This window comes from Lissotriton helveticus, chromosome 5_1 (assembly GCF_964261635.1).
Source record: "Lissotriton helveticus chromosome 5_1, aLisHel1.1, whole genome shotgun sequence".
NCBI lineage: Eukaryota > Metazoa > Chordata > Amphibia > Caudata > Salamandridae > Lissotriton > Lissotriton helveticus.
This window is the reverse complement of record NC_136065.1, coordinates 709,316,854-709,331,240: the sequence shown is the minus strand read 5'-3', so window position 1 is coordinate 709,331,240 and position 14,387 is coordinate 709,316,854. Positions and strand designations below refer to the sequence as shown.

The following is a 14,387-nucleotide window of genomic DNA, read 5'->3' as shown; positions in this document are numbered from 1 at the left end:
CCTGCCAATGTCCGATGCAATGTACTGAGGTGGATTTAGGTAGGATTATGCAGGATTAATGGCGTGGACACGCAGAGCTCACTCAGGCAGCGTCCGCCATGTTGGCCGACCAAGCCACGCCCCCTATTATCACAACTTTTAAAATGAAGAATAAAATGCATTACTTCTGATAGACATCTTTATAATATAGAGAAAAACTAGGCACAGGTGAAATGTTACACTACCATAATCTTGCATAATTTCAGTAATTGAGCAATACTCATGGTATATGTAATTATGCTTTTATGCCTCAACATGTAATTACTTGCAACATTTTACGCGAGCGCCTGACAACGACGAATGGCCGGCATGGGAGCCGCTGTTTCTTGAAGTACTTGTGTTCTGTGTGTTAGGTTTGTAATCCCCATTCCTGCAATGCATTCGTACCAGGTTATATTAGTTTAGCAGTGCGTGGCTAAATAGACGACATATGTGCTCACGTTATGCACGCCACTGAGTTATCCCTGTAATGTGCAGGCTTCAATTAGCAAGAGTGACTCCATTTTGCATTTCGTAACCCCCATTAGGCTGCCTAGACTGTGCCCGAGTTAGGCCTCACTGACATATTGCGTGCCTCAGCAGAACACAGTATTTTGTTATTATTTCATCTGTAGTCCAAGGACTTGCTAATGAATAGGATATTCTGCCATTGCATGCCTACCTGAATGTGTAGCTTCTGCTCCCATGTTAGGAGATGCTGAGACCTAGCACCGTGGCATTGGAGTCTTGATAACGTGTACCCATCTGGCAAATGTTAGCTCACCCTGCTGTGCCTCTTTGTTCATGTTCGGCCCAGGACGGTATTTTTCCATTGTGGGCGTGGTTGGGGGCTTCACGAGAGGAATGATTATCCACTGTAGACTGTTGGGGGGCCAGTCCCTCAGCAAACATTTTAGGGTGCAGGTCATGATGGACTCCTCTGCAGAGTATTGCCAATAAACTAACTGTTTGTATTCTCTTCGACTGACCGACTCTTCATTCTTGGGAAGGCATAGCAGGTGGTTGTGAGTAACCCGCTTGGCCCCTAACGGCCACGTCCTTCATGTGCACCATATTTCAACCTGAAATGCATCCTCGCATTCAAAAAGGACTTGAGGACAGAATTTGCACTACAATGTAGCGTTAATTGCCAGATTCGCATTTTGTGTAACTGCACATAATTTACCTTAATTTTACCCACATTTTCCATGATTATGCAAAAGTAAAATATGTGAATTACATATTATTCAACAAATGTATTCATTAAGGATATCTGAGGAAAGTATTAAATCAAGCTGAGACACGGAATGCTAAATTCATTCGTAAATCACTTCAAAAATAAATATTCTACACAAAATTGTCACTTTAAAAAACTAATTCTTAAATACTGTAAAGGTATGGATCTGGACAATGATTTGAAAGAAGATTTATCTGAAAATTCTTTTAGCTTACCTGAGAGACACTAATCTGAAAAAAATGATAATATCTTCAGAAGTAAAAAGAGGAACCTATTACCAAAGAATTTTACTATGTGTAATCATGGTACGTCTTTTTGAATTATGTGCGTTGTCTGAATGTGATTGAATTGAACATGATCCCCTTCCATTTCCACTAGGTAAAAGTATTCCGCTAAGATGTTATACTACATGTGAAATAAAACATAGCATGCATAGTACTAAGGGGGCCATCAACTTTTGAGAAAAGTAGTATAAAACATTCAGTGGCTAAAATTAGGGGGATTATATCCCTTCATTTACACCGGATTAGAGGAGTAAACCCCCTAAACATCATCATTGATACACTTTCCACTGGGCAAGTGTAGCAAAAAAAACACTAAAGTGCTGAAATTCAAGGAATAAATGTGAAAAACACAGGAATGAGGGGGTAGTGAGGTGTTTGTTACTCTTTTTCATTTTTGTGTAATAAATTATTAATGAATATCACAGTTAATCATTGTTTGCATATATTCTAGTACTATTTTATATTGTGGATTGCCATAACTCATGATTTTACATTAATGGTCTTGATTTGAAAGGCCCATGTTAAATGAAAGTGTGTTTCTGCTTGCTCTGCATAATCTTTTTCTCATTTCTGAAGCCAAGTTTCAACAGTTTTCCCATTAAAACTGTATTATTATTGTTAAATGCCATGTGAAGGTCAATGAGTGTTATCATTTAATGAGCTGGACAGTAAACCTTAGAACCTGTGTGTGAGACAACCGGTGGTGATGAATCCTCCCTTGAGCAATATTTGTGAAGGCCATGATGCTGAAAATCTCCCATTGTATGATTCATGAGAAGAGGTCCGTCACCTAGAGCTTTGTGAAAGCTTAGTTTTGATTGGTTCCCTGTCTATGGAAACTATAAGGAGTGCCTATATTGTTGAATTTAATGATTTTAATGGTGCATTGTTAAACAAAGGCAGACTTGCTCTTGTCCACCTTAGACGGCAGATGCTGTTCTGCCACTCTTGAGACCCTATGCCTACTTTATGTCTGCTGTTAGAGATATTCTCTTGAGCAAGCACATTTCTTCTGTCTGGTTGAAACCTACATGTTGTTCTTCCTTAGGAGGCTATAGTCTATATTTGCTGACACCTGCTGTTTATACTTCCCTGCCTCAACTTCTGAAACCTTAGATTAGGGAGTTACACTTCAGGGAACTGAATCTTTTATGATTTGCCTACAATAATCTTTAAATAACTCGGCTTTATATTTGCTACTTTGATTTGCTTGTACTTTATTGACTTAAGCAGTAACCTGGTGATAATTGATTTATGACTAATCAGGCATATTTGAGTTTGTAACTTTGCTAATCTGCTAATAAACCTTCATTGTTGTCGAATTACCACTCTGTCATTTTTATGGGGCAAAACGTGCTTCATTGTTATTGATATGTTGGTGAACTGTCGACGTGAAGCCTACATTTGAGACACATATCTGTCCACCCGAATAAGTTGAGATTCTGAATTTGCACCAAGCCCCTTTATACGGTGCAATCACAGTCCTTATCTGCTAGATCCGAGGTATCACCTACCTATATCAATGTCTCACTTTGCAGTTTTGACTTTTTGATTTCCTCCTTGTACAACACCTTCACAGTTACAGTTTGTTCACACATTTTTAGAAAGGAGGAGAGCTGAAGTATGGATGTTCCGTTTACCTTATTCTCCTGAATTGGAAAGGGAATGAACCCCTAACTAAGATCGAAATTGTGCTTGCAATGATTGTCCCTTTCTGCTCTCAAATCTAATGAAAAAGGTTTGAATGGGTGTTTTCTGAGCAGTCTCTTGAAGCGTTATAAAGATTGGGGCCACCATGGCCTCGGTATCTTTCCTCATTGTTGGGGGAACACATACTGTGTATGGGGTTAATATCTATGTGCTCTGTATTCATTCCTGGCTCCTGATGAGGCAGAGAGAATTCAGCCGAGGGAAAGAGTGGCGCAGGAGCTGAAAAGTTATGTGCCTTTTCCTGTTTTGAAGGTTGTGCATGGTTGTAACTATTTTGTTCTTTTCAGGATGTGGAGGCAAAGCTCTTTCTCCGCCATTCTGCTTTTTTTCTAATGTAAAAGAGAGGATGATAGTTGCTGTGGCTATATTTGGTTCTGGAAGAAGGGCCAGCAGAGATGTTTCTTTGCTCAACTCACATAACCTTTGTGTGAATAGTTGTTGTAGATAACGAATAAGCTGGGAAGCTTCTACAGAAGTCGCTGAAGTAATTAGCCTTACCTTATCCAGTAACTGGTTGAATGTTGAGAGAGGACATGCTCACATTTTTTTTTCTCTGCATATCTGGAGCGTACCGTATAAGGTAAAATGAAATTAACCTTGGGATAATTGGAATTATTAATGGTGAGCCTGGGATGTGGTTCACTTCTGGTTTTCGCCTGTTAAACAGGGGCTTGGTGTTTTCTATCATTCTGACAGCTGACATTATTTGATGCAGACTGCAAGTGTGCATGTTTTTATCCTTTTTCCTATTTAGGGAGGATTACAGTGATTGGATGTGTGAGTCTGTTGAGTGCCTGTTAATCGCTGTCCTAGTTCTTCCAGCTTTGTTAATGTGATAATTGATTTAGGCCTGTTCCACATTTTCAGAAGTAAGGAATGGATAGTAATGCCCCGATTACTTACCGGTAATCTTCATTACTCCGAGTATAGTCTTCCTCGCCACATGACTAACAAAGTGAGCTTCAGCTCCACACCAGAACCCTCCAAAGCAAAAAGTCAGCCTCCCATGCCTCCCATCCCTTCCCAATATGGCCGACCCATTACACCCCTGACCTCTATAAGAGGCGGGCCGGCCCAACCCATCAGCCTGAAACTACCAAGCATAAACATGAAGCTGATAGCCAGACAGGGAGGGAGGGATGGGAACTCATTTGGCGAGGAAGACTATACTTAGAGTAATGAAGATTACTTGTGAGGAATCAGGGCATTACCTCCTCGTTAGTCTTCCTCGCCACATGACTAACAAAGTGAGCACATACCAAAGCCAAGCGGCTTCATGGAAACTCACAAGAAACCAACAGACCAGAATGGGACCACCACAGAAGAGGACAACCAAACAGGCCAGACCAGCGGAAGAACCACCCAAGGGAGGCAACCACGAGCCTGAAGAACCAGCCCGGGACCGAAAGACCACGGAAGGGCCAAAAATCCGGACCCCCGCGACTCGAAAAACCGCCAGAAAAAGTGCCCCCAGGAAGACTGAAGGAGCACAGAGAATGCACGGCACCAGACTGCACAGAGCCAAAAGCAACAGCAACAGGCCCCCAAAGAGAAAGCAGCAACCCACCAAGGCAGCCCAACAGACAGCCAAAAGCGAGAGGGGGAGCAAGGGCCCACGATACAGAGGGCAACCCCACCACAGCGACCAAGAAAAAAGCCACTGCAGTAAGAGAGACGCAGTCCGACAAACACAGCAACACTGCAAGGGAGGCCAACACAAAGGGACCCCCGGAAACGATCGAGACCACAAGAGAACAGAGGCAGGCACAAGGCAAAAAAAAGAGCCAGGAAGGAGCCGGAAACGACACAGAAGAGACCCGACCACCAAGGGAACCCAACCAGCCAACCGAGGAGGGCGGAAGGCCCAGAGGCCCGAAACATGGAGGCACACCAGAGCAAACAGCCCGGTCCCGCCCTACAGAGGCCGGGAAGAAACATGGGAAGAAGCGGCATCCGGCCACGGGACAGACCGAAGCCGGAGGCAGCAAGCCCTAACCCGCCGAGCGGAATCCCCATACAGCTCAGAGGACTGCACCCGCCCCGACCGAAGGTGAGTCCGGGAAAAGCGCCAAACGAGCTAAGCTGCTGGGGGAGAGCTCGGAAGCCAGCCCCACGGGGCTGACATTGCAGGCCGTACAAAGGAAGGGGTGCACATGGGGGCAAGGCCGCGGAAATGGCCGCCCAATGCAGACCCACCCCCGCACCAGGGCAGGAGCACACGCACCCGGCATCCAAAGGCAAGAGGCAGAGACAGGGACAAGGGGGCGCGGCCCGAGAATGGAGGCACGGCACTGCCTGCATGCAAGGCAAAACCCTTAACTGGGAAACCCCCCAGGAGATGCCTAGGCCATAAGCGAACGTCTCGCCACAGGAGGGGGCAAATAGCCGCCGCAGGCAGAGACGGGCCAAGGGACTGGAAAACCTGAAATGTAGGGAAGAGTCAGAGGCCAGAACCACAAGGCCTAAGAGACAACAAACGCCCACCCAGAGAAGCAGCGGACCATAAAAGGAAGCTCGCAACCTCACAGGAGATGACAGCACACCCCACCAGAGCCCGCCAGCCCACCCACTCGGTGACCGCAGGGCCCAAATAACAAAGCCCGCTAAAGCAGGGCAGAAAGCAGAAAATGAAGGGGGCGCAGGGCAGAACTCCCAAGATCCCACAAGCACTAGGAGCCCGCTAGAGCAGAGCCGTGAACCCAAAGGGACAGTGCGATGGCCAGAAGGCAGGAGAACTAGAGAGTGAGCCCGCATGGAGCAGGGCCTCCCCCCCAGGGCACCGGGGCCTGCTGGAGCAGGGCCTCAGCCCAACCTACCTGAACAGACGCTCTGGAGAATCTGCAGCGCAGAACTTAAAAAACAGGCTGATGAGTTGGGCCGGCCCGCCTCTTATAGAGGTCAGGGGTGTAATGGGTCGGCCATATTGGGAAGGCTGACTTTTTGCTTTGGAGGGTTCTGGTGTGGAGCTGAAGCTCACTTTGTTAGTCATGTGGCGAGGAAGACTAACGAGGAGGTAATGAGTGAGTGGGCTAAAGAGGTTTTCTGTCTGGTGCCAAGGCCCTCAGAAACTAGCCTCTTAGAGAGTGAGGTAAATCTGAGAGATTTCTTCCAGAGTCCATGCAGAGAGGAAAGATAGTCAGCAGTCTATTTGATGATAGCTCCACATTCGTTTTGTTACAGTTAGCTTACTTGCAACTCTTTCAGATAAAGCTCGCTTGATACACCTGTGCCTCTTTTGTTTCTTGGTCTTCTAGTCGAGAAGATTCCTGATGTTGCCTTCTTACTTCGGATGCCTTAGCCTAAGGCCTCTTTATTATGAAAATTGACATAAAGTGTCCTGAGAGCTATTGTTGTCTTCTTTAGTAGTCGTTACAGACTTGTTTTCTTTCATAAAAAAATCAGAAGGAGGAAGCGTAGAGGTTGAGATAGAATCACCCTCCTAAACGATTCAAGTAAACATAGGGATTCTATCAATATGTGGAGGTGTCAAATATTTTAAGATTTTATGTTTTTATTGTGAAGTGATAGGCTCTCTCTTAGCGGTGGAAAGATGGGAGCACGTGTGCTTTGTTAAAATACCCCTCACACACTAAAAAAATCCGTTAGTGTCATGCTTCATCATAGGGGTCTTCCCGTCCCTATAGCGGGGCGGGGCGTGCTACGACCAGACGGACTATGCGGGAGCACTGTAAATGTGACAGATCTATGTGTAGGTGTAGTGGTGTCAGTGAAGTGTAGGGATCTAACTAGTGAATGCACCAAAAAATAGAAAAATAGAAAAAGTTGCAAAAATTAAAAATTCCCTGGCTAGTAGAACAAATACATTTTATTGGTATCTCTAGCTGGAAATGTTAAAAAGGGGAGTAAAAAGTAGAGTGATTACTAACTACCAAGTTGACATGTTTCATAGGCAGTCCCCAGCTGCCTACTCATCAGGACCTTTCGGTGATCCCTACTAGGAAAAAGCTCAGTTCTACAGTAATATGCCTACTGTCTTTTAAATATATCAGCAAAAATCAGCTGAATATTTATGCTTCGGGGCATGAGCTGGCCCTAGTGAAGCAAAGCACCAAGGATTAGTGCCAAAAGAAAGTGACCAGTGGTCTCTGTAAATGAAAAGGAAAAAAAAAGGGAAAGAAAGCACAAACATATTTGTAATCCAACCAACCCCTACAGAGACAACATCAAGATATGGAAGCGATACATCGATGATATCCTGATCATCTGGGATGGAGATGAGGGGACAGCTAAACATTTTCTGAGCTGGTTGAACTTACAAGACGATTATTTGAAATTCACTAGCACCACCTCCAATTGCAATTTAGTGTTTTTGGATTTGAATATTTTCCCCAAAGACGGCAGACTGATGACCACGACCCATTTTAAAAACACTTCTAAGAATTGTCTATTGCTGTACAATAGCTTCCACCCGAGACATCTGCGGGATAATCTACCGTATGGGCAATTCCTGCGCCTTCACAGGAATTGGACGGAGATTAAGGACTTCAAACTACAATCCAAAGACCTAGAGAAGAAGTTGGCAGCCAGGAAATACCCAAACAAGATCATTAATCAGGCATACAAACGGGCCAAAAGCAACTGCCGAGAGAGCCTCCTGGAAGAAAAAGTGCCTAAAGACGAGGATAAAAGACCAATCTGCATCACCACTTACAACACCTGTTCCAACCAAGTGACCAAGATCATTAACAGGAATTGGAAGATTCTAAATAGTGGTGGGTTACAATTACCAAAACCGATGTTCTCTCACAAGAGAGCAAGGAGCATAAGGGATGTCCTGGTCCTGGTCCACACAAGACCGAAATCTGTCAGTGGCACTGTGCAACATAATACCAACTTTGTACGTGGCCACCATCCGTGTGGTAATTGCAAAGTCTGTTGTCTCACAAAGAAAAGTAACAACCTGACCTTCAGCGATGGGACCAGCTGGGAGCAAAGAAGCTTCAGCAATTGCAACAGCACGAATGTCGTCTACCTGGTCACATGCCCCTGCAAGTTGGAGTATGTAGGGATGACGAGTAGGGCAGTGAAACTCCGGATAGGAGAACATAAAAGCACCATCAAATGTAAAAAAACCAGCACGAAACTCACCAATCACTTCCTAGAGATGAACCACAGACCAGAAGAAATAACATGGACTGTGATAGAGCAAGTAAACAGTGAGCGATTTCTTCTGGAGAAAGAACAAAGATGGGTGTTTCGCATCCAATCTCACAAAAGGGGACTGAATGATGACATACCGTGGGGACAGCTATGACCCCCTGTTCTTTGATTGTTACCATTGGACATGTGTGCAACCCACATATAATGACTCAAACCGCTCTAGTTTTTTCCGGGGAGTATCTCCTAAGAACTGGCTAACACCAACAAGGATGACGTGATGTATACCTGGCAAAGGGAACCCCCGGTGGTATGTCACCTGTCCAAGCATGAATCATTCCTTTTACAGCAACACCGTGCCACTGTGCTGTAATTCAACATTCTGGTTATGATACTGCACTGATAAAATCCCTGGCTAACACACGACTGACTTGTGAGCACTCTCTCAACAGCTTCCTGGCAAGCCTACCGTATCCGATCTGAATCGACCCCATGAGGTGAGGGGATTCCTTGGTTGCTGGGATCAACTTGTGAGCAGATCTCTATGAACTCCAAATATTACAGGAATAACACCATACCAGACTTCAATTTGCAAATTTAAAAATCGACTTTTTTATTCATTTTTCTGACATTCATTTTTTTGATCTGAGAACATTTGGGGAATCCACCAGTTCGACTATAGAGATACTTTTATGAGATAATATGTATTTACAATTACTCGCTATATAAAGATCTACACATTTTTTTCACTCGCTTGAGCCAGAGCCAGTGAAGAAAGACTTCCGTGTATTCTCCCCTCCTAGTGCCAAAGACCGGCGGCCATCTTTGAACTGAGCAGTCTAGTGTTTCAGCGATGGGTGTCTCCCGGAAGCAACCAGCCACACGGACGGCAATTGCCGACAGTATATCTACAACGCAGCCGAGAGACCATGCGTCCTCGGAGCTGCACGGTAGGGGTGAGAGGCGATTTGCCAGGCCGGTAACGTAAGTAACAGACTCGGACCCCGAGTCTCTAAAAAACGGGTCACAGGCTCACTATTGTATATGCCAGAACTTGAGTGTACCACATCCATTATTAAGGGCGGCAATATTTATTTATTTCTCCAGCAGACCGAGCAAAAACTTCCCCCGCCTGCAAGCTCATGGGGCACTGTCAAACGAACGATAAAGTATGTATACCATGAATGTATTGATTACTATCGTCTATTACACCGCGATTTAGATTATTGACTTTTCTATAAAAAACACATGACCTATGGGTCTTCTTTCCTACCAGTGTGATTAGGTGTATGAATGCGTTGAGCCACGAATGTATGGATGATGAATGAATAAATAACCGTTTCCATTTGAACGGTTTTTTGGACAAATACGTCGGGCATAGCGCCCATAATTAGGAGGTGCACATTGACCAATGCACAACAAACGTGACAAAAGAATTGGCAGAAATTAAGCCAGATCCTGCTAAATTAGTAACGAATGCGACCTCACAGATTGATGTACATTGAACGAACAGAAGTGAAATTACAAATATGTTTGTGCTTTCTTTCCCTTTTTTTTTCCTTTTCATTTACAGAGACCACTGGTCACTTTCTTTTGGCACTAATCCTTGGTGCTTTGCTTCACTAGGGCCAGCTCATGCCCCGAAGCATAAATATTCAGCTGATTTTTGCTGATATATTTATAGGACAGTAGGCATATTACTGTAGAACTGAGCTTTTTCCTAGTAGGGATCACCGAAAGGTCCTGATGAGTAGGCAGCTGGGGACTGCCTATGAAACATGTCGACTTGGTAGTTAGTAATCACTCTACTTTTTACTCCCCTTTTTAACATTTCCAGCTAGAGATACCAATAAAATGTATTTGTTCTACTAGCCAGGGAATTTTTAATTTTTGCAACTTTTTCTATTTTTCTATTTTTTGGTGCATTCACTAGTTAGATCCCTACACTTCACTGACACCACTACACCTACACATAGATCTGTCACATTTACAGTGCTCCCGCGTAGTCCGTCTGGTCGTAGCACGCCCCGCCCCGCTATAGGGACGGGAAGACCCCTATGATGAAGCATGACACTAACGGATTTTTTTAGTGTGTGAGGGGTATTTTAAGAAAGCACACGTGCTCCCATCTTTCCACCGCTAAGAGAGAGCCTATCACTTCACAATAAAAACATAAAATCTTAAAATATTTGACACCTCCACAGATTGTTTTCTTTCATACCTGTCCAAGAATAGAGTTATCATGCATACCCAGCATCTGGTGAACGTTTTTTTTCCTTGGTGTGCTCACCATCATGAGTGTAATTATTATTATCATTTACTTGGTATTTGCCGTACATTCTCATATGGGGAATACTTTTTACGTACACACAGTTCAAGTACTCACTATTCTGACCCTTGTTCATTATCATAGTACATGGAGAGTGGAAATATATTTTAAGGTCACAAAGATGAAGACTCCTGGTTCATTCCTTGTTACCTACTGTAAAGTAAAGATTATTTTACCAGGTCTGATTACATGGCCTTAAAGACTCACCACAATAAACCTTCCATATGCTACTTTTCTTCTTGCATGTCTGTCACACGTCATGGAATTCTCTGTGATGGTAGATATATTTGTAGTGTGTATTACCCTTTAGAAAGTAGGTGCCTAATTGTGAATTGTCTCGTTGCAGAAAGGAAATATTTTCATAACGGATTACAAATTACTTGACGGTATCCCCGCCAATACAACGGATCCAAAAACTGTACAGTACATAGCTGCTCCAATATGCTTGCTGTACAAGAACATTGAAAACAAGATTGTCCCTATAGCTATCCAGGTAAGTTTAGCTATATATTTTGAGCCTTTATACAACTGTTTTTTAGTACTTCAAGTCTGTGCTGGACAATAATCTAGAAAATGGATGAAAGAACACTTTAAAATAGGTCGTACATCATTTTAAATATGGAAGTAGAGAATACTAGTTTAATTGTGGCTACAGGCATTTAATTAAGGAGAGATTTGTTTCAAGTTAATGAATTTATTTAGACTAATCAAAGATGACCTGTTGTTTTAACAAATGACCAACCTGAAAGGAGGGTTGGAGAATTTAACGTAACGTAGACAAAGGGAGAGTTTGTTAGATGGGTGGGAACTAATATATGGAATGTGGTTTCCCCCCACACAGTGATAGTAGAGTAATGGAAATTACACTTGAAGATTCGCGATTTAGTATTTGCTCCAGAAAGCAGAGGACATTTAGTAACCAGCCAATACTAAAGGCCGTCCAGGGTTTTGCAATCTGTCTTCCACCAAGTTTTGGTTCATTTGGCTTGAGCTGCATTTAGAACATTTGCCATATTATTTCTCACTCCAGTATTAGCCATCCACTTCCTCCTCCACTGTGTGCCCTCTTCTGTCCTCAAAGGGGTGTTTTTGGTGCTTTGTTTTGAAGCAATAAACCAGAGCATGCCACATTCCAGTTTTTTAATGTGTTTTTTTTGGCAGGACATGTGTTCCTGTGTCAAAAATTGACATAAGAACGCATTTTTACTAAAATAAAGCTATAAATGATATATTGCATAATTACGTATATTTTGCATAATATCCCTAAATTTCCACATACTTACTTGAAAACAAAGCAAATGTTGCACACCCCTACACAGGTCAGCTCTATATAACGTACTAGAACTTGGAAGTTGGGTGTCTACCCTCCATCCTGTACACACCACTCTCCATAAACTCTGTACTCACTGCTGATCTTGCACTCTGCATGCACCACTCACCCCACATTCACACAACCCAACTCATACCCTGCATGCTATAAACATGGCTTATTTTGCACTCACATAGGGAAACCTCTTGTGCAGCACTCACATAGACCACTACTCATTTTTATCCACATGGGCACACCTCTCGCCCTTTACTCACTGAGTCGCACCACTCACCCTACACTCAGACTGTCACAAAACCTTTTACTGTGAACTCAATACACACTGCTCGCCATGCAGTCATAGTGCTCTCTCCCTGCATTCACAGATCCTCACAGCTTGCTCTACCTAAACACAGTTGCACCGCTCTCAGTGCATTCCCACTAGCAGACTGCTAACCCTGCACTCACATTGGAACAGGGCTCACCCTGCACTCTGAACACACTGCTCTCCTGAACTCTGTACAAACCGCTCACCCTACCTACTGCTTACCCTGAACTCTATGCACTGGCAGAGGCAAGCCAATGACCATGATAGGCACCCTGCTCTTCCAAAATTCTGTACTCACCACCCACACTGCACAGTGTACACACATCTGATTCTGCATTCACACATAACAACGCTTACACTGCATTATATATACATAACACTATACACACACACCTCTGTCCATTTACTCCTCAATTAGCTCCATAAGGGGGACAAGAGAAGTTGCCTTCACTCAAACCCCAACAAATGGGCTTCAAATTCTTGCACTGGACATAGAAGAGAGCAACGCTAAAGAACAAACTATTGTACTAAATGTTTACATTCACCCACGAGATAAAGCTAGAGGGGTTAAAATGGTAGGTACGGAAATAACAAAGTTACTCTCGGAAGAGTCATCAACCAACCTTGTATTAGCTGGAGATTTCAATATGCATTTAATAGGACGACATCCGAGGGAAATTGAGCTGGAGGAACAACATATAGCGGGGAAGATTCCCACCCAGGTGCAGGGCAAAAAGGTAAAGTTGACAGCCCAGTCTAGGAATTTTATACAGGACATGGAACACTTAAGCCTTGTGGTACTAAAGGGTCGCTTTTTGGGAGACCAACACCCCGCAGCAACTTATCATAAAGCTATGGTCAGCTCTATACTAGATTACACACTGGTCACTCTACAATTGTTTAGAAGGATTTCTAGCTTCAAGATCGGAATAAAAGAGCATAGTGACCATCAGCCCCAGGAAATTTCCCTGTGTAGATGCCCCCAGTGGAGGATCCTGCAACTATTTATACTGTGAATCTCAGGAGGCTTAATTGCAAAATTAGCCAACCTGACAAACTCCAAATCATAGCTAAGTCAATTTGGGAAAAGCAAGCAGAGATACATAGCAATGCGAAAGCCCGTTGGGAAACAGCGACAAAACAACTAGGGGAACAATTTGCCAATAGATCAAAGGGCCGAGTGCCAGAAAGTCGATCACCAAATATAGAGACTGTAAGAGCTCAAGTAGGAAACTAACTTAACTATTTACCAATCTCGTGTATACCAAATCTGAGGGCCCTCAATAAAGAGATAAATAAAACTTTACGAAAGCTAAGACAAAGGGGTAATGAACCTATTCTACAAAATACCCTTGCTAAATTAAAACAAACCAAGAAGAAATCGATATGGCAAGCAAAAAGGGAAGTAGAAGAATCTTTGTGGGCTAAGCTCCTGTTTGATGCAAAGACAAATCAAAGCGCAAAATTTTGGCGAACAATAAATAATTTAGGTAAAACCCACGTGCAGGGCATCAACTCCCACATAACAGAGGAAACTTGGGCAGGCCGCCTCCACGATCACTTTAACCCAAGAGGGGAAAGCTCCAGCATGGCACAACCAGGGTCAGGACAGCCTGACAAGCTGAGCACCCATGGTAACATCAGCAGGAGGTCAACAAGAGAACTGCACTTCACGATTTTGCAGATCAAAAACCGAGTAGCCAAAGGTAGGCCAGAGGGGGCACCGGGCCCTAACGGTATCCCCCCAATATTGTTTAAAGCTGACCCGAACTACTGGGCGGCTGCATTACTACAAGTGTTCAACTCCATAGATGAAGGGGCTGGCATCCCAGACTCCTGGAAAGGATCCATAATATCCCCAATCTACAAGAAGGGTGATAAGAATAAACCTACTAGCTACAGACTTGTAGCCTTAATTGATGTCGAGGCAAAATACTATGCCGGTCTCCTTTTGGACGAATTAACAGTATGGGCAAATGAAAAATCCCTCATCCCTATTAATCAGACAGGCTTCTCCAAAGGCATTGGGACCATCACAAATCTACTTGCACTGACGC

The 14,387-nt window shown here is 43.7% G+C and overlaps 1 protein-coding gene across 1 annotated transcript in view; it reads left to right on the top strand.

Annotated features, from left to right (window-relative positions):
- Positions 1 to 14,387, top strand: part of LOC144754856 (polyunsaturated fatty acid 5-lipoxygenase-like) — an 880,896-nt gene that overhangs the window by 347,768 nt on the left and 518,741 nt on the right. The window contains exon 7 of the mRNA XM_078643117.1: positions 11,043 to 11,189. Within this exon, the coding sequence (XP_078499243.1) occupies positions 11,043 to 11,189 (147 nt within the window). The remainder of the gene's footprint in view (positions 1 to 11,042; positions 11,190 to 14,387) is intronic.